Below are 25290 nucleotides of genomic sequence, written 5' to 3'. Positions count from 1 at the left end.
TGAACTGCCAGTGGTGAGTCATTTAGAAATCATCTGCACCCGCTGTCTACGTTTGAGACTGTCTGGGGCAAGAGGCAACAGCGGATCGAGACTTTTTCACTAAACAAAGAACACAGCAGAATATTCAGAAAATGAATACTGATATGGAGCACTGTGATTCCACTGAAGAGGCGTCGGCGGGTTAAGAGGATACCTTTTCTCTATATATTTCTACTGTTTTAGTCACGGCTGTGTCTTCTTTCCAATTTCACTTTTTTTTCCCTCTATCTTCCTTTCTTGCCAAGGTTTATCCCTGAGGTGTCCTCTGGGGCTACCTACTGGATAAGCCATTTGAAATGCATTTTCTAAAGAACCTTCCGTTCCATTTTTGAACTGCTGCTATCTCTCAAAATGTCCTTAAGAAAAAGTGTGAGAGAAAGAACAGTAGCAAATGTTTTAAAGTACTCTAGCTGTACTTTTGTGTGTACTTTACTCATCAGAAAGAAGCCACAGTTTCCCAGCAGCAGTGCGATACAGACTTTTGGGACTGTGATCTGTGCTGGTGGGTACTGCAGAATGTGACCTGCTCTGAGAGAAGCCTCCACTGTGCCAGTATTGTGTAGCTCAACAGGGGCCGATGAAAAGGCCAAGCACATAGGGCAGAGTAGGAATTTGGATGAGCTCATCCACTGGCTAAAGTTTCTCCTTAACCCTGTGCACAGAATGTTATTAGTTCACAAAGATGCTGACACAAGGAAACCGTCTGATTTTAAAGAGGAACTATGCAGTTTTCTTAAGCTTACTTTTCCTTAACTGAACATCTCTGGAGTCACTGGAATTGTTATATGACTCTTTTTTTTTGTTGAATGGTGGTCGTCTCGCTCCCCCCTAACGCCTGTGAACGGAAAAATCACCCTTGCAACTTTCGGTCGGCAAGTCACTGAACTCTGCGTCAGGAAGTATTGCGTGATATCAGGTCTTGATGTAAGAAATTGCATACATTCAGGAACCGGCTAACAAGGTAGTGATGGAGTTTTTCACACTATCGTCATGGCTGAGACGGCAAAAAAGAAACAGAAACATAGGAAAGCATTGTCTAAGGAAAAGAGAAAGAGGAAACAGCAGACTGACAGAGTGAAGAGTCGGACATAAACATAGGAGCTGCCAAATATCTATTTAGAAGGTGTAAGGGGAGCTCTATAGAGAAACATGCAAGCATAAAGCAAGAAAACAGCTATAAAATGGCCCAAACTGCATCGCTCCCCTTTAAACCAGGAAAATTCTTAATGACTGTATAGTTGATTAGAATAAAGCATCATCTGGATCTTGCAATGATTTAAAGAATGATGACATAAAAAGGAAATATACAGCATGACTCAATTATGATTTCTATTGTTTTTTAACACACAGTCAGTTATTTCCCTAGCAAATACAACATGCCGGTGGATGTGACAATGTCTATTAGGGTTAGGTGGTAATACGGTAATACGGTATACCACAGGGTCCTATAAATAGCACTGGTATCAGTTTCAATGCCGTCAAATAAAAAATGCAATGCACTTATATAGGAGACAAGGATTAAATATTAACTAGAATTTATTTAATGCCTAAAAATGCTTATTTGTGGTTGTCCTCATGTGACAGTGTGGAGGAGGAGGGGGGGGGGGGCAATGGCAAGTCGCGCACCGAGTGACCTGTTCTAAAAGAAGAGCACGACTTCTGCAGTTTGGCAGCATTTGGGGTTCCGACCTAATGAGAAGGGAGAGGAGTTTCGGTATTAGTGTTTCGTATTCAGTTTCTGAACGGTGTAGACACAAGCCAACAGTTTGGTGATGCCGTCTGAGCCTTACATTGTCATTTTTATTAAGTCACGGTAATACCATATACTGGTGTGAAATAGGGAGGGGGTTTGACGGTATCAAAATTTGATACCGCCCAACTCTAGTGTCCATTGTTTGCATATTAATTAATGCACTTCTTGCTCAGTATCTTTAAACATCTAAGGGGGCAATCTACAGACCTAAAGCCATGATCACTCAGTTCCCATAAAGTGCATCGCTGTGCCACATCATGGACTGCAGTCTGCTCTGTCAACCAATTATGCCAATTATAGCTGGAAACCCCTGTGGTGTTTTGATAAGACCTTCCACAATTTCTTCCAATGAAGCAATTTGTTCCAGTATTTGTTTACAGAGAGAAGCTGTGACTCGCAGCAACAATAATGTTTGTTATCTCCATTTGCCATCAGAGCAGAGTGAATCCACCACTGGCTAATCTTAACCTGGCTTTCTCATTGTGGTTTAATCTGGTCATGGCAATTTAGCATCTAGTATGGAGATTGTGTGTGTATGTGTGAAGATGTGTTTGTGCCCTGTGAGTGTGCACATATGTGAACGATAGACAAGCCAGTCATTCTTCTAATGCCCCCCCCCCATCTATGTCAAGAACCAATCACGTGTGAAAACTTGCCTTAACTTCCCTTGCCTGTGTGACTACAGCGTCAGAGAGAGTTTGACAGATCTGTGCGCCACGGAGGCGTCTCCCCGCCATTTGGCATGCCATGCGCGTCTGGTGCGCTGGAGACTGCCTGTCAAACGCCTATGAGTCGGTGGCGCAGCCAGGGACCCTACGGAGTGCCAGATGGGCCATTAAGGTAGTATTAATGTAGATGCCATCGCTTTTCTCCTCTGACTGGGACATGCTCTCTCGAACTGCGAGCAGCTGCTGCCATTTACTAGGACAGCTTCCTGCTAACTTTGGCCAACTGGCTTCACCACTGACTGGATCTCAATGTAATTTCTTCCCACTATACCTGTGACTTTTGTCTCTTTTCCTCCTGCCCTCCCTTTCCAGAAGTTTTAAGAGGATATAGTGGATAACTTCCAGCTTTTCCTGCAGCTATATTGTTACATAGACAGCCACTCCTGCACATCCAGGCAGTGATTGCCTCTCCCTTTCTCACACATGCACACACATTAAAAACACCAGCACTTTAATAGGAGTATAGAAACTGAATCCATCTGTACACCCACTCTTAAGCTCATAATCAAGGCATGATATTCAGTAGTGTACGGTTGTTTCTGTTTATGCCCTACTGAGTGCTAATATCATGCTTTAATTGAGAGAAAATTGGCTGTTGGCAAGAAACAGAAAAGAAGGTTACCAAAACCCCAACCATGGATAAGTGTTGCAATCAGTAATATTCTATTTAGTTAAGTAGCCTAAAATGGGATGTGTTGAGATCATCATTATTCAAATCACATTGACAAAATCCTATTATGAGAATTAGTTTTCCAGAAGGAAATGTACAGAATTATTGACGTGTAATAAATTTGCTTTCAGCATTACATACACTAGGGGCGTATTAGGAAACAGTAGGGCATATGATTCAAACTGAAACAAGTTCACAAACACCATATTCTCTCATTCACACTAAGAAAAGAATGCATAATCCAAGTGCAAATTTTGCATTGCAGGTAATGGTAAAAAGAATGGCAAACAATGAAGAGTGGCTATAGTGAGTTCCAGAGTGCAGCAAAGGTCTTAATACTAAACTATTTCAACACTGTGGCCCAGTCTGAAAGAAAGGTTTGCCCTGGCACTTTTGTAAAGACGCATGATCTCCAGAGGCGCAGGTTAGCCTTCCTACACAGCTGAGACTACCTCCTCCTGTTCCTTCTTTTTCCCAGTTTCTCACTTGCCTCTCATTTTTCAGCAGAGCCCAGGGCCAGAGAGAAGGAACAGAACAAGCATCCTTTGAGGTGCCCCTAGGGGAGATGGGTATAGTAGTTTAGGTCGCTGTACACCCACACTGAGTTCCAACGTACTGCATAGCTTGTGACTGTGGTGTAACAATAGACAAATGATAGAAGTACATACTATACAGAGATATCTCTCTCGCTCTCTCTCTCTCTCTCAGTCTGAAGTTAGTTGTGGGGGAGGGACGACCATGTTCAAGTCTCAAGAGGAAGCTCAGATGAGGACAACAGGGTTGGCATCACCGGTGGTCAGTGTTACAATCAAACGCGCCACCACCGAAGCGCAGCAAACGCTTATGCTCCCGCACAGCCGTTAGTGTACATGTGCTATCAAACTGACACCTTCTCCCTTGGCTGCTCCTGACAAGGAATTTCTTTGTCGAAAAATTAGCTCTACCTTGCCAAGAGCACAGCGGCAATTTGTACAGTTGTGAATAGATTTGATTTGAGTAGATGAGATAAACGTTTATTACGTTGAATAACAATGTGCAGGCCCAGAAGGTACAAATGCATGGCACTTGTACAGTATGAACTACAACAACATCAATATTCTTTGTTGCTGACCTTACACTGTAAAATGATTATGGAACCGGCTGTCTGTCAACTCGACCCAATTTGAAAGTCATTTCATGAGCCTCTTCAAAAAGTCACTAATCAACCTCTTCCAACAATGCAAACCAATTTCTTCATAATTGATTGAGAGCAGCAATTGCTATTTTGGTATTTGGACTCAATGAATAGGGCCAGCTTTCTATCTGGGTATCTACATATTGAAAAAGAGGCAAACTGGCACTCATCAGCGTGTCTGCCAAGTAACCAACGCAGCAGAGAGAACCACATACGTTTATGTGTGTCTGCCCGACAGCCTGACAGACAAGATTAAGAAGCAGACAGTTATTGCAAAGTCAACGTAAGGATGAGAAACAGGGTGTGTATATCGATGTGAGATGGCGCTGCAATCCATTCCCCCAGCTTTATCCAGGAAATCCAACCTACGATGAACAGGATCAATTCTTTTATCTAGAAGGTGCGTGCAATTGCTTTGCCATGCAAATGCTTTCAAAGGCACAGTAATGCCATCCCGCTATTGTGGGGGAACGATCACTGCACCAGGACAAGCATGCTAGGCTTTGATGGGTGCAGAATAACGGTGTTACAGAGCTAAGCAACGTGTGTGTGTGGGTGTGCTGCAAATAGGTTATTTTGGATGTTTTTTTTTAAGAAGAAAGAAGGCATTACTGAGGCCTATTGGTGCACCGAGGTATACTTCCAACCAAGGCGATTAACATGAAAGGAAATATCTAATGTTATTTTCCCCTGCTGTGAAGACGGAAGCTGAGAAAAGCCTGTAATCACATTATTATTTGTGATGGAGATCAAGATCAATCAGGGTTAAAGCGTGTCACAATGTTTAACGATAACAATGGATGCTTGCTTGTGTAGGAGATATACACAACACAACCGGATGTGTGAGGCTGGGGTGGTGGGGGAGGGGGGTTAGGCTAAAGTGGTAACAAAGTGTCTCTTTCTCTTTTTTTTTTTGTTCCTCTTTGACTATTGTTGTGTTTTACATAATAACTGGATTCTGATACCTTAAAGTTCATATAGACTTACACACAGACACGCACAAACACACACACACACACACACACACACACACACACACACACACACACACACACACACACGCACAAAGGCCTGTACAGGAACAAGGCAGCATCTTAGTGCTTGGGGAGAAACTCAAATACAGACTACATCAACATACACAGAGGAGAGAAAACATTCCAAAACACAAAGAACGACACTTATTTTACAGTATGTAATGGATGCCTTAAAAATGAATGAACAGCAGAAGAGGGCTAGAGAACAAGCGTGCAAAGAATTTTGCGGATTTTATGATCCTTCTAGCAAACAGGTGCAACAAACCATTTTGTTCTTGCAGAAAAGGGGGCCGCTAGGATTGCGTCAAAGCAATGTATCCAGCATGGTGAGCAAGCGAGTGGTGAGAGGGAGATTCAAACTTAATGAGTGCTTTGGCAGCTTGTGTGGAAAAAGCAGGGAGGCAGGCAGTGATTAACGGAACACTTCAGAGTACAAGGCACAGCGGTGCTCAAAGAAAACAGTGATGATCTCCACTTAATCGCGGAGAAGCCCGGAGCATCTGCCGCCAGAGCAGGGCAGCGGCACCGGCGAGCTCCCGCTCCGCTAGGCTGTCATCTCTAGAGAGCTGTGGCCATATGCTCGGCTCTGCCGCAAACTCACAGGAAGTTAATTTTCTGACAAAACACAGGGATAAATATGACATTCAAACAAGTTGTGCTCAGCCAGGCTGAACATGAATGCCGTGCCAAGCTCAAGCTGCACACGTGTCACACTCAGGAACAGAGTTTATTTTCATGCTCCCACGGTCGCTTTTTGTTAGTTTTGTAGAAATATAGACACTGGGTGGTAGATTTTTTGCTAGGAGGTGTTAGCCTACTTAGAGACTGAGCAATGTTATGTACACAGGGAGAATGAGACCTTGTGGTATGTGTATGTACAGGGACAGACTTGCTTGATTCTACCAGAGCTTCCGCAATAACTTATGCTAAGCCAGTGATTGCTAATTCTTATCAAAATGTTTATATAAGGCAGGACATGGAGAACTAAAGAGGCACTTTCCTATCTGCATACAAACACATCCCTCAAAACCCTGAGAAAATGACAATGTCATTGTCCTAAGGAGGGGAGAGAGAGGGCGGGGGGGGGGGGGGGGGGGGGGCAGAGACATGAGAGTAAAAAAAAAAAAAGATTAACTTTCATTTCCATTCACAGACATATAGCTCCCCACGGTGTGCCATTAAAATAATGTCAATCAAACCATTAAATAGGAGCTCTGTCTAACCTTGCCTGTTGCAGGTGAAATGCCATAGCGGGCCTGAACAATGGGCTCACAGGTGTGAGCAGAATCCCAACACCTTATCACTGGGCCAATAAAGAACAGAATATAGTGTTTCCCAGATCGCAGAAGTCTCCTACCACTCCATTTCAGACGCTAAAGAGAAATGGAGCCTTAGGGGTGAAGCCGGCAGTTCTAACCTACAGATTCTTTACAACAATAGCAAGTATCATATAGTATGGAGTCTGGGGGGATAGCTGGAGGTTGAGCAGCTTTTCTGGACCTACTGAAAAAAAATGAACAGGGAGGGGACAATGATAAAAGAAGATGGAGGTTGGTGGTATACAGGTGAGAGGGCCAGGTTTGGGCCTCCACCTGGGGCAATCAGAGGCCACTGGTATGGCTAGAATGAGAGGAAATGGTGACTTTGGGATACACATATAACCAGGTCTCATTCTCTGCGCCCCCCGCCCCCCCTTCAGTATCCTTTGCTTTAGCAGAAAGAGGTGAGGCCTGGGTGCAGTCATGCAGATCCCAGTGGAGTGGCCTTTATCAGGGAGGATAGGTGAGAGGTTTGGCCCCAATACTGCTGCCAGGTGGCTGGGTACTTTCTGCCCCCCCTAAGGTCTATCATCTGGGAATGCATATTATGTTACTGCTAAAACAATACCAGAAGAAAGAAAAAAATTAACATAACATTAAACTGATTACAAAAAACAGTACACTTCACTGTGGTTGTAAGGCAAAAAAGTATGGTTGATAATACTTCTGTTTAAGTTAACCGTCTGTGGGTATTTAAGATTTTAATGGAATTTAATCTTTTTTTTAAACAAGGTCAAATCAGATATTATTGACCTCCTAAACAGGTTAGCAGCAGTTTTAAATGACTTTCTTAGTAAGCTTCTCCTTACTGACTCTAGCACAGGAGAACAATATTTTGACCAAATGAGAGAGAGCGGACTAAAATAACCTGCCACACAGCCTCTCCCCCCTTTTTAATCCATCCATTACAGTGTGTGGGTGTAAAAAAACTGAAAGATGTAATGTATAACAATGCACTAATGTCACTGCAAGAGACTGGGAAAATGTGTCGGAAATATAATACATCCAGTACACATGCGCACAGAAGCACATACCCATATATCAAGTGTTGAGTGGCAATCATTCACCTAGACACTGTCACATTAAATGGGCTTGTTTTGCATGCGAAGGAAGAGGGAGCGATGGGCTGCAGCGAGCAAAAGAGGGACTGAGGGACTGAATGAAAGGATATGAGTAGGCAAAATTAAGCTCCAACGCAAGTGGAACACTTCACAAGAGAGCCAATTTCAATTCCACAGCACTTAATTTAGGGTTTGTATGGTTCAGCAGCATGCTACTGTATGGTAAGCCATGTAAGGACAGAGATATAGACACAACCAGCAAAGAGCCATCCAGGCCCTTGAGCTATCCTTCACACTGCCACCATTGCTCTCTGTCTCTCTCTCGCTGTCTCGCTCTACCTCGTAACAATAATTTCAAAAAACTAATGATATTGTACTGTAAAGACTATGTAGATATTTTCATTAATCCATTGGTTTTCATGTGATGAGTCCACATTTATGTTTGTTTTGTGTGTTGCGTCGAATTGCCAGACCTTTCTCCACGGCGCCCCGGAGGAGGGTCTGGCTAGTTCACAGAGGATTCTGGCATGGTAGAAAAAGGTGCTCTTGTTTGTTGGCATGTCTTTAAATCAATCACAATCGTGTAGAGCCGCGGTGCCGCTGCAAAATAGCGTTGGGAAGGAACTTCTTATGGTTCAAAAGTGGTTTTAGTCGTGCAACAGACAACTCAGATTGGACAGTCTAGCTAGCTGTCTTCATTTAACCAGCAGAGATTTTAAGAGCAGTTGACCATAATCCTCATAAAATTGACCGGAGTTTAAAATTACAACACAAAGAAAGTGGAAGGTGACGGAAAATCCAAAAACAGACAGCTAAAAAGAGTGATATCCCGCGGAATTGGAACGTTGTGAATATAGACTATGCTGTGTGAAGAGTGTTAACTCAAAGCCTGCCAGATATTCAGAAGGTACCAGTATTAATCATGTATCTAGTAGTGATTTTGGTCATCACTGTAAACACACCATTATCCTCATACCTGGTGGTCTTTGAAGTCAAGCCTCTGGATGTCATAGCCTAGTTGGGCATAGAAGTTGTTCCCAAAACTGTAGGCCCGCCCAGTTTCAGTCCATATGAAGGAGTGTCTGCTTCCACAGGCCACACCAACAATGTTGACAACATCCACATCTGCCTTGCTTCCTTCAACGTTTAGTTCCTGTGGCAACTTAACCTCGACTGGCTGGTCCTTTACTGCCTTCTCGCCGTCACCCAGCCTTAAAAAAAGCAGACAAAAGAATTGAAGTTGGACGCTTTCTTCTCTATATTGTAAAGGATAATTTGGTGATAATTTGCAAATGTTTTCTATCAGCTTTCAGTGGTATCGTGTCATGAAATAGTAGTGTTTGACATAATTAATAATTCAAAGCAAAATCATTGAAAACTATTGTTTTTTCAACACATGAAGCTTGTGTAATACATTAAAATGAAACATCAATTGATCATTTAATAACAAGTAAAAGAAAGTTCTCTTTGTGATATGTTTTCTCTATACAGACAAGAGTCATTTACTGTATAGAATGTCTCTAAAAAGCATATTTCAGTGAGGTGAGTTTTAGGTTCCTAGCGAAGAAATAATAACTGAGCCTAACTCAATTTGTAGCTGTACAGATGACTTTACATAGGCCTTGGCTGAGTTGTGTTTCTGTATCTATGTCCCTAGTGTGAGTGAACAAAGAACATCCAAGACCCCTTTTCAAGATGAGCTGGTCAAACGCAGCCCCAGCACCCCTGTGACCCGTGAGCTCCCAGCAGCTTCAAACAGAGCTCTGCTGTTTGCTTCTTGATAAAATGCCCCTCTTTGTATTTGTTTCCCTGAGCCAGCGTCATAACCTGCAATGCCCCGGCCATATCTGCTAGTTTGCGGCATGTCTGGGAAAAATAACAAACAGTCTTCTCCATTATTTCCACAAACGGGGAACGAAAGGTCCTCGCCCGCCATCCCCACGAGAGCCTGTATTGATTACAACAATGCTTCAACTCAAGACAAGACCACTCTGGGGTCACTGCTATTTCCATCAGAAAGTTTGCCAGTTTAAATTTACACAGCTCCCTCGTACTCTTCTACTCTCTCGCCTCCAGTGAGACAAACAGGAGAGCCGAGGAGTTTTCAGATATCAGAGTGCCAGTTGTGTAACAGAGATGTTCACCCTTTGCTCTGCAAGTGGGTGTTGTGGAGCTCCAACTATAGGTTCCTCTAACTATAAGCTCCCCACTAGAAAGCCTCGACCTGCTTAGAGGGGTCAAGGCATCATGAGAGAAGAGACAGAATGAGACAGACAGAGAGATGGAGAGAAAGAGAAGGAGAATGAGGGACAATGGGAGATGATGAGTGTGTGAGAAGTGATGCCTTTGTTTTTCTTATATGTATTTCTCATAGGTCTGCAGTGCTGCTGTTTAAGTACTTGAGGGCCACTGAATCACTGCAGCCCCGAGGCCCTTAGATGTCATTACAGCCAGACGGGCTTCTGGCTGTTGAAGTTTTTAACAAGGAAACTCATCAGGAGGAAAATAACTTATCTTTGTGTATAACTATGTTTGTGTGTTTGCTTGTCTATCTGCCAGAGTGTCTTTCTGCAGTTTAATATACAGATGTACAGTCTATTGTCAGAAGATAATCAGGCATGGGGCCAAACAAAACTGACCAAGGATTGGTGAACTTTTTAGGACTTAGTAGTCTCCTAAAGTAAAGCGGGAAATAAAAGTCTGTACTTTGTCTTCTGAAATTCACTTACTGTCCACTAGTGCCATTCCCCCATGCAAAGATCTTGTTGTCCACTGCGGAGAAAAAGAAGAGGACGATTTTAACATGAGACATATTGATTGAAGTGGATGAGCAATGCTGTGCAATACTTTCTAAGCATGGACTATCATTGAGACAATCTTTAAAAGGGTTTGGGGGTTGGTGTTGTGGACAATTAAAAGTGGTGATCTTCAAAAGCTCTAGATGTTTGACTGTAACAGCTCAGGCTGCGTGTTTTCCCTTTTGTCCTCAAGTATAGAGTGAGCAGTGTCGCGTCAGTGGGTGGACCCTTCCCCACTGTGTGAAGCTTGATTAATACAGCCTCGACAGAGAGTTCAGAGACTGGGGCCACCTCTCACACACCCTGCTGTAAAATAATGAGCCTTCAGCAGGAAGGAATAATATAAATGGGATGGGAGAGACACTTCCTTAGACTGAGTCCGAGCTGAATATATTCAAATGAAATGAAGAGAGGAGGCCATCCTAACTTACCATCTAACTGATTAGACTTGTCTAAACGAAGCCTATATATTTCTCCTTCTATGTACATGTACATAGAACTCTGGACATGTACAGAGTACAACCGTCACCTCTCTGCTCTAACAATCCAACATGATCCACCGACCCATTTGCATATGGTTTCTATAAATACCTGAAACTCTACTTGTTCCTGCAGTGATTCCAGTCATGTTGGAATACAGACACGCCTTATTGGTCTTATGGGAACTCAAACGCCACAGGGGTAGCAGCCAATAGCATCGGACTTTACTCATCAAGCCAGCCGAGTACTCATACATTATAGAGTAGGCTATATGATTTACCTAAGCTTGTCAAAAGAGAAAAATTATCAGGCAAATGCGCTGGTAATAAATTGTATTTCGTGCTGCATATGTTTGACTCGTGACCTTTGGCATTTTAAGGGTTGGGTTGTTCAAAAGAGTTGTAGCAAAATGTGTGAAGGGAAATAACATTAAAGGTGAACTACCACTTGGAAACTTTAGGGAGAATGTGCAAAACAGGTCACTGATTAGTTAGCATGTTTCAAGTGATTTATACTAGATATTATCATTGGAATAAGAATGCAATACTTAGATGGTAGTATTTGGATCTACTAATGTTTGCAGAGCAACTTTTTGTTAATTACAAGAAAGCAAATCCAAAGTTCTTTAGATGTCAATTAACTTGCAAGTTTGAAATACATCTGCATATATGCATACATACAGATATACACATATTTGAAAACTTTACATAAAGCTGGTTGTCACACCACTGTCGACACCTTTTTCAAGCTGTGAGCTTCTCCGTTAACATTACCTGTTACTATTACCTGTAATTCAGACTCCTCAATTACATAACAGAAAATTAGGTTTCTTTCAAACTAATTCCCCCAAAATAACCCAGATGGTTCCTTAAAACGCTCTTCACAAGTGAAATAAATAAATGATGAGCTCACTACTTTGAATGACTTTTTATTCAATGTTATAGCGCTATCCTGACTAAACTGACAGGCGGTTATCCATAACATTATCCACAAACTGGCTGTGGTTAGCCATAAACATCCTCTGATCTTATTATTAGTCACAATAATTCATAATTCCTGCATATAAATAAGGTTTATTGACCACAAATCCCCAAACATAAGTGTAAACTAGAGGTAATGAGTCAGTGTAAGTGATGTATAAACTGTACTGGTGGTAGTTAAAAAAAACAAAGCGTCTAGAACCTCATAAAGTGTTATAAACTGTCGAGAAAAAAACCTGTTGATAAAGCAACAAAAATATTTCAGAACGCAGCAAAATAAGTGATGAGAACGTCAAAAGGAAGAAGAGAAAGTCGATGAAGGAGAAGGAGAAAAATGGTATCAAAATTAAAAACGAGGTTTCAAAAAGCAGCAAATTAAGTGACAAACACATCAAAAAAGTGTTGATTTTTTTCTTCAATTTTGACCATGGAGGATAACACAAGGGTTAATACCATGAAGTGTAACACTATGTTGGCTCAGTGCGCAAAGCATGTGTGAACTACTGTATGTACAGCATGCTGCACGATTCAGGGAAAAATATGAATCACGTTTTGTTGTTCCTTAGAATTGATATCACAATTCTCTACCATGATTTCTTTGAGGATGACAAAACACAGATTTGTTTTGGCAACTACAGCACATTGCACATCACCACAAGCCTATAAACACAGAGGCCTCAATCAAGAGAAGGGAGAGCACTGCAGCGCTCGGGAGAGCTTTAAAACCTATTTTATACAGTCCATGTTTTAAACTCACGGAAGAAACTAGTAGCGTTTGTAATGCAGTTGGCTGGTAAAATTACTCTTTTTTTTTATTCTATTTTTTTCTCAGTATCCACATGCATCATTTTTTTCTTTTAAATCAAAGTAATTTAAAAATTGAATCAAGATCATGATTTTATAACGATTAATCGTGCAGGCCTATGCTGCAGTCAGCTTTGGTTTTCTTTACTACAAAACAAGACCAAGCAATAAACACAACATAATGAGTTTTGATCCCAGAAAGACAAAAACACTACTTGTAATACGCTGGTATCTTATATAAAAAAAAAAGTGCTCCTGAACGTACAGCTCACTGAACCAACAACACTCATGTGAACTACTGCTAACTACCGATCTATGTACAGGTTCTCTGACCACAGGAATCATAAGAAACTTACATACTTTAATAAAAATAGGCTATATCCATGAAAGCCCTATGCTTTTAAAACCCATAAATCCTTAAATACATGCGCAAAGCATATGGCATTGCTGCAAAAAAACAGCTCAGCTCTGTGGCTCACTGTAGGGCTATGGCGGTTGTAGAGCTGTTACTGTCATGCATAAAGAATGCAGAAAGTGCACAGGAGTCCGCGACTTAAGTTTACTTTTACAAGCATAATAACTCTCACTGGAATAATGAAATAAAGATGAGAATGAAAATGCAATGGGAATAAAGACAGTGAGTGTTCCAGAGTTTTATTATCTTGTTTTGTATTTTTTTTGTTTTCTTTTGTTCTTGTACTTTTTGTTTTCTTGTTTTTGTTTTCTTTCGCTGCTTTAACTCTTGAGAATTGTTGTGTGGGAGTATGATAAATAGCGGTGCTTAGAAGCAAAGACCAAAAATATTGGCAGCGGTAGGTCTGCTGCAATACTCTGCACACAGGCACATTATTAAGAATATCTGTGTTAGCACCAGGCTTGGGCCAAACAGTACACAATAATAAATACCATTTACAGCTTAAGATTTAGTTTTTGTTTTATATTACAGACATGCCAAACTCCAATTAGCTGCTGCAAAGTTTACTGTAGATTGATTAGCATCCTGAAAAGCACATGGAAATTGTTTTATGCAATCAGGTTCAAACAAAGGCTAAGAACAACTTCGCAAGTATTATTTGCTCCAGTTCTTTGTAGTTTTTACATGAGGTTATTATTGGGTATTTATCTTAGTATCCAGAGCCATCCCTTCAATGTGATACCCCTCTCACTTTGTATCTGTGAGACCTCTGTTATCCTCGGAGTGGCAGATGTTTCTACCCCCCTCCAACCCAGTCATCCACCCACCCAGTTGTCTCTTTCTGCGGCAAGGGCAGCGGCTGGCGCGGGGGCACAGGGGCCGACAGTGGTGCATCAGGCTGACGTACAGAACTGATGGGCATGGCGGTGTGGCAGGTTGAGTGTTCACCCTCCTTTGCCCCCCACTAGCCCCTTGCTAGCCCCTGCTGCTCTGCACCATACCCGGGCACCAGCATCCCAGCGGCTGGTGGCCAATTGCTTTGCTCCCCAATAAAAATAGCCAATCCCATTATTCTTCTGCCTCCCCGGGGGCCACAAGGTCTCCAGCATCATTACCAGGACTAAGGATCTGATTCTGCCGCCACCACTTGGCACTCCCCCTCCTCTCCCCTCACTCCTCTAATTATAGGTCAAGCACTCTTTTTGTAAATTATAAAACCTTTGTTCTTATCAAGAAAACGGAACGGAAAGGAAAGACACCACGGAAGGAAGAGGAGCAAGGAAGAGGCGAAAGTCGATGAAGAAAAAGTAGGGAAATGGTGTAAAAATTAGAAAGGGGGGGAACATTTTTCAATTATAAAACCAAGCTAATTTGGTATGACCAGCGACTGTCATGCATGGTGACGGAGCTCCATTATGCAGTCATTTGAGCTCTTTCAAATTAGTTATGTTAATGTCCTGCGTGTGAATGTAACACTTGGATGGGACAAGATTTCAGCAATTAATTTCTACAGTCAGCAGAGAGACAAGCAAATTTATTTTCCCCCTCTCAGGGAATTGGTGGTGGAGGGAGTGAGGAGGGGAGAGAGCATTCTGGAGCAGGGAACAAGCTAAACACAAGACCTAAATAAAGCCTGAACAATGGGAGCCAATGCCTCCTCATTCATTCAATTGACAATGTTTTGCAGCTTAAACCTGTTTTATTAATTATGTTTGACATTTCCTTAATTAGTTTCATTTACACCAAATCAATCCCTGCTGCTGTAGAGCGTCATTTATCATTTTAAAAAATTTGCATAGCCAGTGCTGCCTTTTTCTACTTAATTATACATTAAAAGTGTCAGACGCGCTTGCTGCCTGGCATTATCTGAGGCAGAAAGGTTTGTGGCTGGACGGGGGTGGCATTAATCATCAGGGCGGGCGCGGGCAAGGGGTGCTCCCGGTCGCCAGCGGGAGAGCCGAGCGGGGCTTCTCATTTTCCAAGCTTGATGCTTCCGGGCCGTGGTGACTTCAGTAACCTACAGGGAGAGGCAGACAAATCAACGACCTCCAGGCCCAAAAAACAACTACAGCTTGTTTATAAACCATGGTGGGAGGAAGCAGGGAGCGTGACCACAAAACCAACAAAAAAAGCTTGAGGTATATGAAGTATACATAAAGGTAGTATATGTTTACATCACACAAATTCCCATTCAGCCTGTCACGTGACATTTGAAGATGGGGCTGCTCGATTATGGAAAAAAATTATAATCACTATCACTATTCTGGTCAATACTGAAATTGGAACACGATTACTCATTGACTTTTGGAAAGATGTTGCATTTACTGATGAATAAGAAAAACTGTTTAACAACCTGAATTGCGACAAGTCTTTTAAAGTGTTCATATTATGCTTTTTCCCTTTCCTTTGTTGTGCTATATAATCTTTTTGTGCATGATTTACAAAGTGAAAAACCCCAAAGTCCACCCCAAAGGGACTTACCACCTCCAACAGAAAACACTGTTCACAAACGCCTCCAAACAGCTCTGTTGTTGTCCAGTCTTTGTTTCCGTGACAAATGCGCGTCATTTTGTAACACACGTTAAAATGCCCTCCTAGCTGCTGGCGTGGCACGCCCTCATACTCTGTAACTGACAAACTAACAGTACTTACTGCGCATGTGTGACTCACAACAAAGATGGAACAGAAGTGAGATGCTCACTTAGCTAAAACAAAGCTCAACGCACAGGGTGAAAAGAGGAGTTGCAGCAATGTGCAGTACAACAAAAATATTATAAATACGAAAATGAAACCATGTTAACCTATTTTGATATAATCCCTAAATACAAATATGAACTTGAAAAATAGCATAATATGAGCACTTTAACACTTTTCTGTTTTTGAAATTTTTGAATTTCCCTTCAGAACACAGGACAAAATAAGATTACTCTGTTTTTGTGATAGTTAGGACCCAGAGATCCATAATTCAATTAATTGCAAATCCCTATTTGAAGACATCAGTAATTTTATCAAATAAAGTGTTTTTCCACATGCAAGTAATGTCGTACAGAACAAGTAACACAGGAAATTACTACTACTTCCAAGTAGGCATGGACCGGTTACCGGTTTAAAGGTGTATCAAGGTTTGAAAAAGTCACAGTTCAAAACCACAAAAAAATGTTCTGTCATACCGTTCCTAAGGTATGAGCTGTTTTTTTAGGGGTCTTAAAGGACAGTAAGGGCAGATTTGTAATCCATCCATGTGTTTAAAAATGAAAAATACAGTGTGTTCAAGGAGAAGTTTTTTTTTTTACCCAGACATTAAAAGAAAATTTTACAGCTACAATTGCAATCCCAGAATACTGTGAAACCGTGATATTTTTTGCTAAGGGTTATAATACTGTCAGAGTCGTATACCAGCCCATGCCTGCTTCCAACAAATGCAAAAAGGCTTCATGAAATAATACTTTACAGCTTTTGTTGTTGCAAGTTACAAATCAAAAGTAATGACCATATGTATTCCACTATTCCTGCAATAGCAACTCTATTGGCTGAGTCAACTGGCTGGAGTATGGCTATTACTTTCCCTTCGGCAAGTTTGTGAACACAGAACGAACTGACAGCTCAAACACCTGGCAAGCTTACTTCGAGTGTTGAGGTGAACATGGCTTTACAAATCACCCGTTCAGGAGCCGAGACAGAAATTGGCAGGTAAGCAGAGCCGTTGTGTCAGGAGCGAAAATTACTCTGAAAAGTGTGGAGCATGGTGAGAGGCTGAATGAGTGCGTCTCTGAATGGTGAACGCTATGGGTGTCACTGTGTACTATGTTCACATGGGAAATCAAACAAGTGTATTTTGGAGGTGAGTCAACACTTTTGGAAAACGAAAATGTTTGATGTCAATTTGAATTCAGAATGGCCTCAGATATTGCCACACACAAAGAAAAGTGAAGTGCGTATCCGGATACGGTACCTGCTCATGCACGAGAGAACCGATTACACTCAGTGGTAGAATGCTAGTCTTTATCGTGTAGTATGCTAGTTAAAATTAAGTCTTGCTGTAATTAAATAGATGCAATAAAAAATGTGCAGTGATGAAAACCACTCATTCTTAACATGAGGTGAGCTGATTGAGCTGTAACTAATGAGAGGGAAACACATCCTGAATCCGGAGCTTGACAAAGAAAAAAAAAAAATCCCGTCCCAAGCCACTGATTTCTCAAAAAGTCCCCTGAATAAGCTGTATCAAGATGTGAGGAGGCTGTAGCCATGGTTTTACTTGCAATGTCCTACAAGGGCAACACAAAAGAAAGGCGGGCAACAAAGAACCTGATGAAGTGACTAATGCCCCGCCATGGCCCAACAGGAGCGGCGGGGGGGCGGCCAGAGGCGGCTACATGTGCACGCCTCAGCGCCCCGTCTGGCCCCAGCTGAAGTACTAACTATACTCTCAGGGTCATTAGATAAAGAAAGGCAAAACCATAAGCAATACCTGTAATTGCAACAGGCCAAATAATTATTGGAATAGATAAAAAATAAAAAATAAATGAGGAGAAAAGTTACCCTGGCTAACAGACAGCAAACTGTTTAAGAAGTATTTCCTAAAATGTAGGGGAGGGAGAATCTGAGTATCAAACATCATTATTCTAGAAAGTTCCTAATCAGCATATTAATGGTGGCACATTGACTGTAGAAGTTTCCATTATTTCAAAGTAAAGTAGTTGAAATAAGCCACTGACTCTTTTCACTCAAAAAATATTATAATTCATATAAGTGATCACTCTCAAAACTAGAACTTTCCTTTTTCTACAGCGCCCTCCCCCCCCTCCACCCCCAAAAAAAAAATCACCATCAATTCCCAGACCAAAAGTACCCCTTTAAATGCAAAACATTTCCACTATCAAGGATTAGGCTTCCTTTCAGGATATATGAAAACCCCTTTGTGAAAATATGATGATGAATTCATAGGCCTAAAACTCTGGGGTAGTTTTTACATCGGCGAAAAAAGGGAGGGAGGGGAGGAGAAAAATCACCTATTTGGATGGCATACATTACCATTACACTTGTATTGTGTCTCCACTTTTCATAATGACGGGGATAAGTGTCCTGCTCCGAATGTGTATCCGCTGACAATGGAGGCAGACATTACTTGGTTAAAAGCTCAGGGTCCTGTGGGTAAAGAGGCCCAGAGAATAAAGAGTATCCGTCATGGCTAACGAGCTATAAGGATAGCACATTGCCTTTATAAATCACTAGATCTTGCTGTTTATTTAAATTCATTGGTGCCTCATTATAACTGAGCTATGCACCTTTAGGTCCGAGTTGATTAGGAGTGCCATAGCTCAAAATGGCTTTTAATTCAGTGAAACGTAGCTCTGACCTTGGTGCCGTAACCCTGACTAAAACACGCAGCGCCTCCCACATTAATAATGATGCTACCTTTACTGGTCCGCGGAGCCGCGCCGCTGCTACTTAAAATATGTATTATTAGTTACTAGCGACGGCACATTTATCAAACCAAATTACCCTTCGGTGTAAAACTGCTTAATTCTGGGTCCCTGTACCCCTCTGCACTATTACCTGCTCTTTAAAAAGGCCTGGAATTAAATGTGGGGATGAAATGTCAGGGTAATGGGGAAGAGGATGCGGGTCGATGGGATGCACACTTGATCATTCCCTAGTGGCCTTCTCCACATCCAGACAATATACTGAAAGTGTCTTCCACATAAAGGAAGTTCCATAGCGCCTTGCTTTGTAGACCTTTAAAGATGTAAATGATAGGTACTTCCTTGAAATATACTTTACACTGTTCACTAAAATCACATGCAAAACCTTACCCTCTCCATTTGGGCTTTAACAAAAACTTTGTACTCTAGGTATCACGATTTCCTGACAAATCGATCTCACAAACAGAAATTTTGGAAGAGCAAAGAAAACTGAAACTTTTTATTTGCATAGGCATTTCAGCAGGTGGCTTCTCCAGCACCTTGGGTGCACAAACAATTCAAAAAAAGGTATCTATGCATCCACAAACAACCAAACACAGCCCTATCTACCTCCAGCCTATTCTAGTTAGAGACAGGAAACCGGCCTGCAGCCACTAAACGCTTGTCATTGTTCATCCCATGTGTGCCCGCCAGAGACTGATGACCAATCGGCTAAATGATTAGATCAATTAGGTACTTTGGAGTGGGGCATCAACAGTGGCCTGCTACAGCTTTAAGACCTGTGGGACTTGGCCCATCAGAACCGCCTCATTACGTCTCTGGACTCTACCCAAAACCACACCACAAAGACAAAGATAGAGGACCAGAGGAGAGGAAGAGAGTGGGGGAGATGAGAGGCGGAGAGAAAGAGAGAAGACTAAACTTCAATAGGTGAATTAGATGCATTCCTACAGTAAAGCACCTCTGGGATCAATTGTGTTTATGTGGTGCAACATCTTAAAAACATGTAAAAACAATACAAAGCGATCTAACAGATACCTAAGTGGGAGTATTTTGAGTGTTAGCCATATAATCCATTGTTATGAGACCAATGGGAATGCACTGGTATACAGAATTTCTTTTCTCTAAGGATGACATCAAACAGTCCAGTAATAATTGAGATTACCAGGGACAACACTACGTCGGGTTTACAGAGGAACGCAGACAGTGCTGGCATAAACACATTTCTCATATCAAACACAGCCGTACAGTACATAAATATATGCACAATACATTAATGGTTCTTGCTCATCTGAGCAAGTGGCAAGGCTTGAGCAGCGGGGGGAAAAGAGACGTTACAGACGTTCCATCAGATGTCGAATCAATTAGTCACGACCATCTTCCAGAGTCAGAAATAACCACTCGTCCCTAAGTCTCCAGGGAGCGAGGGATAGGCCCGGGCAACAGAGGAGAGATGGGAAAGAATCCAGAGACCCAAAGGGGGGTAAAAAGGAGAAAATGAGAGAAAAGGGGATAAATAATGCTGTCTGTTCTATACTGTGCAGACTAGCGTCTCTATTTCCACTGGCTTTCCATACATACAGACAACTCTACACTCTCAGCAGAAATGCTTTGCATATCAGAGGGCACTCATTTTGCACACTGCAAACACTCCGGTCATTAACATGTGATGGCATTATCTTCCTAATCGCACTACAGAGGGTCTCCTCTATAATGAATACAACTCCAGAACTGTAGCACCGACTCAAACCCTTTTTGACAGTATCATGGTTTTCGTCGGGCTGCTGTTTGTGTCTTTTTCCTCACCACAAAGCTTTTAATCTTTTAATCTGATGAATAAAGCAAGTGTTCACAGCACAGAGATCATGTGACCACTTTGCTAAAAGGTAAAGAGACATGATTATTCTGTGTAAACAGGAAAAACAATGGAGATCCTTTTCCCCGCAGGCTAAAAATAATTTAATCCGTCATGTACGTGCAAAAATAACCGCCTTACACCTGAATAGAACCCATTATTACTGGGCTTCTGAAGTTGTTTGCAGATAAATCGGTTTTCTCTCCATCTGTGCTGTGGTGTTGAGCAGAGAAGTCATTGTATCTGCTCAGATTTTCTTCTTGCATTGGTAATCTTTCGGAATTGCCAGATTGGACAAATTTGCGTTGAATGGAAGACAGCGGAGTACAAACTAAATAAAACCATCTAAAATACTTTTATTAAAATCTATGTTCTAAAAAGAACTAGCCAAATGTATTATCTGTCATGTTTAAAGCATTGGTGTATTGATATAGTTTAGGTTTATTGTTGAGAAACGTTACAGTTCTGCTGCGTAGAACAAGTGCTCCACAAACAGCTAATAACAGCTAATGAATAAAGTTGCAACATTAATACTTTAATGATAGCCGCTACCTCTACTGCACTCCGAGTCAAATGCTTTCCATTTTATTTTTCCCTCTTCTTTTGGTTGAAGGTGTTAAAACTCTGTATTTTCATACAGCCAGGTAACGGTAAGTGCTGGAAGTAACTTCTTCACAGTCCATCTCTGTTTAAAGTTTCAATGGTTAAATCTGACTTATAAGGCAAAGACAGGTGATCCCCACTGTACCCACACCAGCCAAGCCTGTGTAAGTGTTGTGGGTGATGCACATGGCCTCAACCCCTGGAGGCAGCGAGGAAAAACACAGAGGAAAACTAGCAAGAGAGAGACAGAGACAGAGAGGGGCATCCCACAATCCCCTCTTATTCTACCTGTTATTTTCCCAGGTTGCGGCGGACGCTCCTTGTGGGTAGGGGTTGGCGGCGGAGCATCAGCAAGAGGCGCCAGAAAGCTCTGGTCCCCGCTCTGATTCCGCCACATTAGATGGCGCGTGTTTGTGCCCTAGGGAGGTGGCGCCTCAGCCTGTGTTTGGGGTACTTTGTCAGATGACTCAGTTGTGTGTGATTTATGAGCTCTGGAAAGGTTGCATTTCCAACACGCGTGGACGTCCGCATGGTAAATGGAGAAATTCTGAATTTATTAACATACAATGAATGATGATTAATGTTTTGGTATAGATCATGCTCTCTTTTCAGATGTCTCAGTGTGGGGGTGATATATGCAGCAATAAAATGATATGTATGTACTCAAAACCACATTGTATGAGTGTTGAGCTCATGACTCTTTAAGACACATTCACTGTGTGTCTGTGTGATGACAGAAACGGGAGGTTTCGTAGTGTTGTGTGAACTATATATCCACGGAGATTTATGTAAACATAGCACAATGCAGTACAAATAGTTCTTCTGCATGCATTATCCATACAAAGTGAACTCTTCCCTACTATGGCACAAGCACCTTGCATAGTCAATGAGAGAATGTCTAAATTAAAAACACAAAAAATTGTGAGCAAAAGAATGCAATTTAGACCGATATCAGGATACATTTGGAGATCCATTCGTCAAAATCCTCACCATTATTAACTTTTGTATTCTACAACACATCTTGTGTCTCCCTCATCAGCTTTTTCAATATCTTCTCAAATACATTACTGCCAGTGTCGAGCGGGTATGTTCACCCTGGGCCAATTACAGCAGTGAACCATAAAGGTAAGCCGTGCTGTGGAGGGTTTTGTCATATATTTGCCTTTCTGTCCCAGCCAGCCCCCCACAGTGGAAGGTGGGAAACACAGGGAATGTCAGACCTCTTTCTAATAGCACTGACAACAGAGGAATCAATATGCAGAGGCATGTTTCTGACAGGTTTTTGGTAGTGTGTCTATATGTGTGAATGTAAGTTTACCCACATGTTTGCATCTCGAAATTGTGAATCAAGGCTCACTTCTACTTAAGCAGTGACCCTACCATTTCACCCATGGAATGAGGTTGAATATTGCTCGGCGCCTGCATGTGAGTAGAAAGAAGAGGTAGCTGGATGGAGTGATAATTCCATTGTGTAGCTTAAACAAAAGTCAAATGTGTGTATGCATACCTTGATGTGGCTGTGCTTGTTCTGTGTTTACTGCATATGTATGAGTGCAAGTATAGCTACAGTTTTTATGTATCTGAGTGTATGTGCACGTGAACGTGTGTGTGGGATAACTTCATATGTATGTGGTTGCTGTCAGAAGAAGCTGATGAGGGATGGAAAGAATCAGAAACACATTGGGCCGGGAATGGGGTGCGAGCCGCAGGGTCGCCCTGGCACAAAACACAACTGCCTCGCACATCATTACCCTCATCACCCTAATGCGCACAACACTTAGAGCTACAGACAGGCTTGACGCCAGAACACACACATATAAGCACACGAACATAAACAGCGACGCACTCACACAGGATACAACACACAGACGTATAATCTGTGGCCACACACACGCAACACATGATGTGCTAGTGCTTACTGTAGCGTTAACAACTAAAACTTTCTCTTAAATGAGATAGAAACTGCTCATCAGATAAACATTTGCACACCAATGGAGCAGTTCAGGGTTTAGTATCTTGCCCAAGGACACTTCAACATGGGACTGCAGGGTCAGGGATCGAACCACCAACCCTCCGATAGGTAGGCAACCACTGTATTACTTGAGCCACAGCCACCCAAATCTAGAGAAAAACATTCACCAGAGAGATGTTGCCTTTGATTCTGCCTAAAACGCTGGTATCGTTATTGGGAAGTACTGGAGTTTAAACACCGATCCGAGACCATGTCATAAAGCCCTCAAGAAAATCTACATTAAAGTAGTTTAGTTTATGTTCTTTTTCCATACTACGCTGTATTGATTATTTCCCAAACCCAAACCATTATAACAAACAGGATGTTGGTAGGGGGTCACTGTGGTGTATGGTGACTCTCCTAAACCAAGCACTTTTCCACACCCTTGGATCCTTCCACAAACTAAAAACATATTCAATGCATTTGAGACAAAAAAGGATCCATTTCAAGCAGAATTTAGTTCCACTGGGAAAAGTATAGCTATTCAACTGCAGGACCTCCGTAAAATCACAGTAGTTTCACACTGTTACGGATGCCTTCCTCCCTTCTTGCTGCATGAGAGGTTTTAAGAATGGTGGGATCGGGAAAGCGAAAAAAAAAAAAAGAGGGTGGAAGAGGAGAGAGCAGGAGATACGATGCAGAAGAGTGGAAGAGAGAGTTAAGCCAAGCATAAAATAACTTCAATCTAACATCCTCTCAGTGGGGCGGTAGGAGACAAATAGCAATCCCACCAATGCTGTGTGCTCAAGGGGGTTGCCCCCACCTCTCACTGACCCATGGAGAAGAGGATCATGGGAGAGCAGGGATGAGACAAACCCACTTCAATTAAGGCACGGCGACGTCTCGTCAGCACGGCAGATGAGGTGTCAGAGAGTTCAGCCGTGGATAGATCACAGGGAAAAAAACAGTTCCTGGCTCAGCACAGTCAGGGTCTTGCATGCCTTGGACCTTTATTTCTGTTTACCCTTTTGTCCCATTCCTTTTCTCTCCACCTTTCTTTTATTGGTCAGCACACATTTATAATATCAAGATGATTTTGGCTTTCCTGCAGGGTCGATTTGGCAAGGATGTCCGCATACACACCAGTGTTCCTTCTCACAGGCCTTTTGGATTCTGGGATAGATAAGCATCTTATCAAATGTGTGCATTAGCTGTGAGCCGCCTCAACACACCTGCAAATGACATTTAAAGGTCAAAACGGCATGTACGGGTGGGGTAGTCTCATGCTACATAATATGGAGCATCAAGATTGCTGGCGGAAGCAGGGAGTCAAATCAGAAGACTGTTTGAGTGAAAAAAGACTGAGAAACAGATGACTAAAATGAGCTGTTTCAAAGGGGGGAGTCATACAAAACTACACAGAGAACAGTGCCAAGTCAACAACTCATTGTGCTAATAAAAAACATGCTATTTCCGCAATGCATCACCCCATTCAAGATCCACTGCTGCAACGGGAGAAATATGCCATCCTATCCAGAGAAAGAGATTGTCTTTAAAGTGAGAGAGGCCGGGGGAGGAGGAGGGGGGGAGAGCACACTGGGAGACCCTGAGATATCCACAAGACCAGTCCTATGCCAAGGATTTTCAAGAGATATCTCTCTCTGTGATTAGATTGACATTACCATAATATCGGCTTTGTCACCTCACGGGCCAATTGTAAAAGGAAAGTGGAATCCTTTTCCTTTTTCCCATGGAGGCATCAAGCAAGCAGGCATCCCAAGGCATAGAAGCCGCTTTCTCCATTCGCGCTCTTTCTCCATTCGCTGGATTTGGCTCGCATCCTCGCCTCTTTCCCAATGCTCTGCGTGGATGCCTGGTGTCAGAGCGCCAACTCTCCCGGCCCAGCTGCACTGATTAGCACAGGCAGATTATTAGCCAGGCATCTCCTGGAAGCACTGCATACTTCTCCCCCCCCACCCTCCCCTTTTGTTGTTTCACTTTCAAGTATGTGAAACAACTGAGTGTGTGCTTAATCAGCCTGCAAAAGACAAAACTAAAGGACAGAAATAAAGAAATGACCAATCAGCCCCACAAATATGGAAGGGGAGTGGGCAGATAGGTGAAGCTAACTTGTTAGTTCTGCTTGTGGATGCATCAGCAAAAAGTGATTCATCAGCATTGTGAAAAGAGCGCTCTCATC

At 42.3% G+C, this 25290-nt stretch overlaps 1 protein-coding gene across 1 annotated transcript in view; it reads right to left on the bottom strand.

The window, feature by feature from the left end:
- Positions 1–25290, bottom strand: part of LOC117945020 (ultraviolet-B receptor UVR8-like) — a 300294-nt gene that overhangs the window by 238806 nt on the left and 36198 nt on the right. The window contains exons 3-4 of the mRNA XM_034872256.1: positions 10508–10550; positions 8755–8989 (exon numbers count right to left, since the gene is read on the bottom strand). Of these exons, the coding sequence (XP_034728147.1) occupies positions 8755–8989; positions 10508–10550 (278 nt within the window). The remainder of the gene's footprint in view (positions 1–8754; positions 8990–10507; positions 10551–25290) is intronic.

This window comes from Etheostoma cragini, chromosome 5, assembly GCF_013103735.1.
Source record: "Etheostoma cragini isolate CJK2018 chromosome 5, CSU_Ecrag_1.0, whole genome shotgun sequence".
Lineage (NCBI taxonomy): Eukaryota > Metazoa > Chordata > Actinopteri > Perciformes > Percidae > Etheostoma > Etheostoma cragini.
The sequence above is the reverse complement of the archived record's forward strand: the minus strand, read 5'-3'. Positions and strand labels throughout refer to the sequence as shown.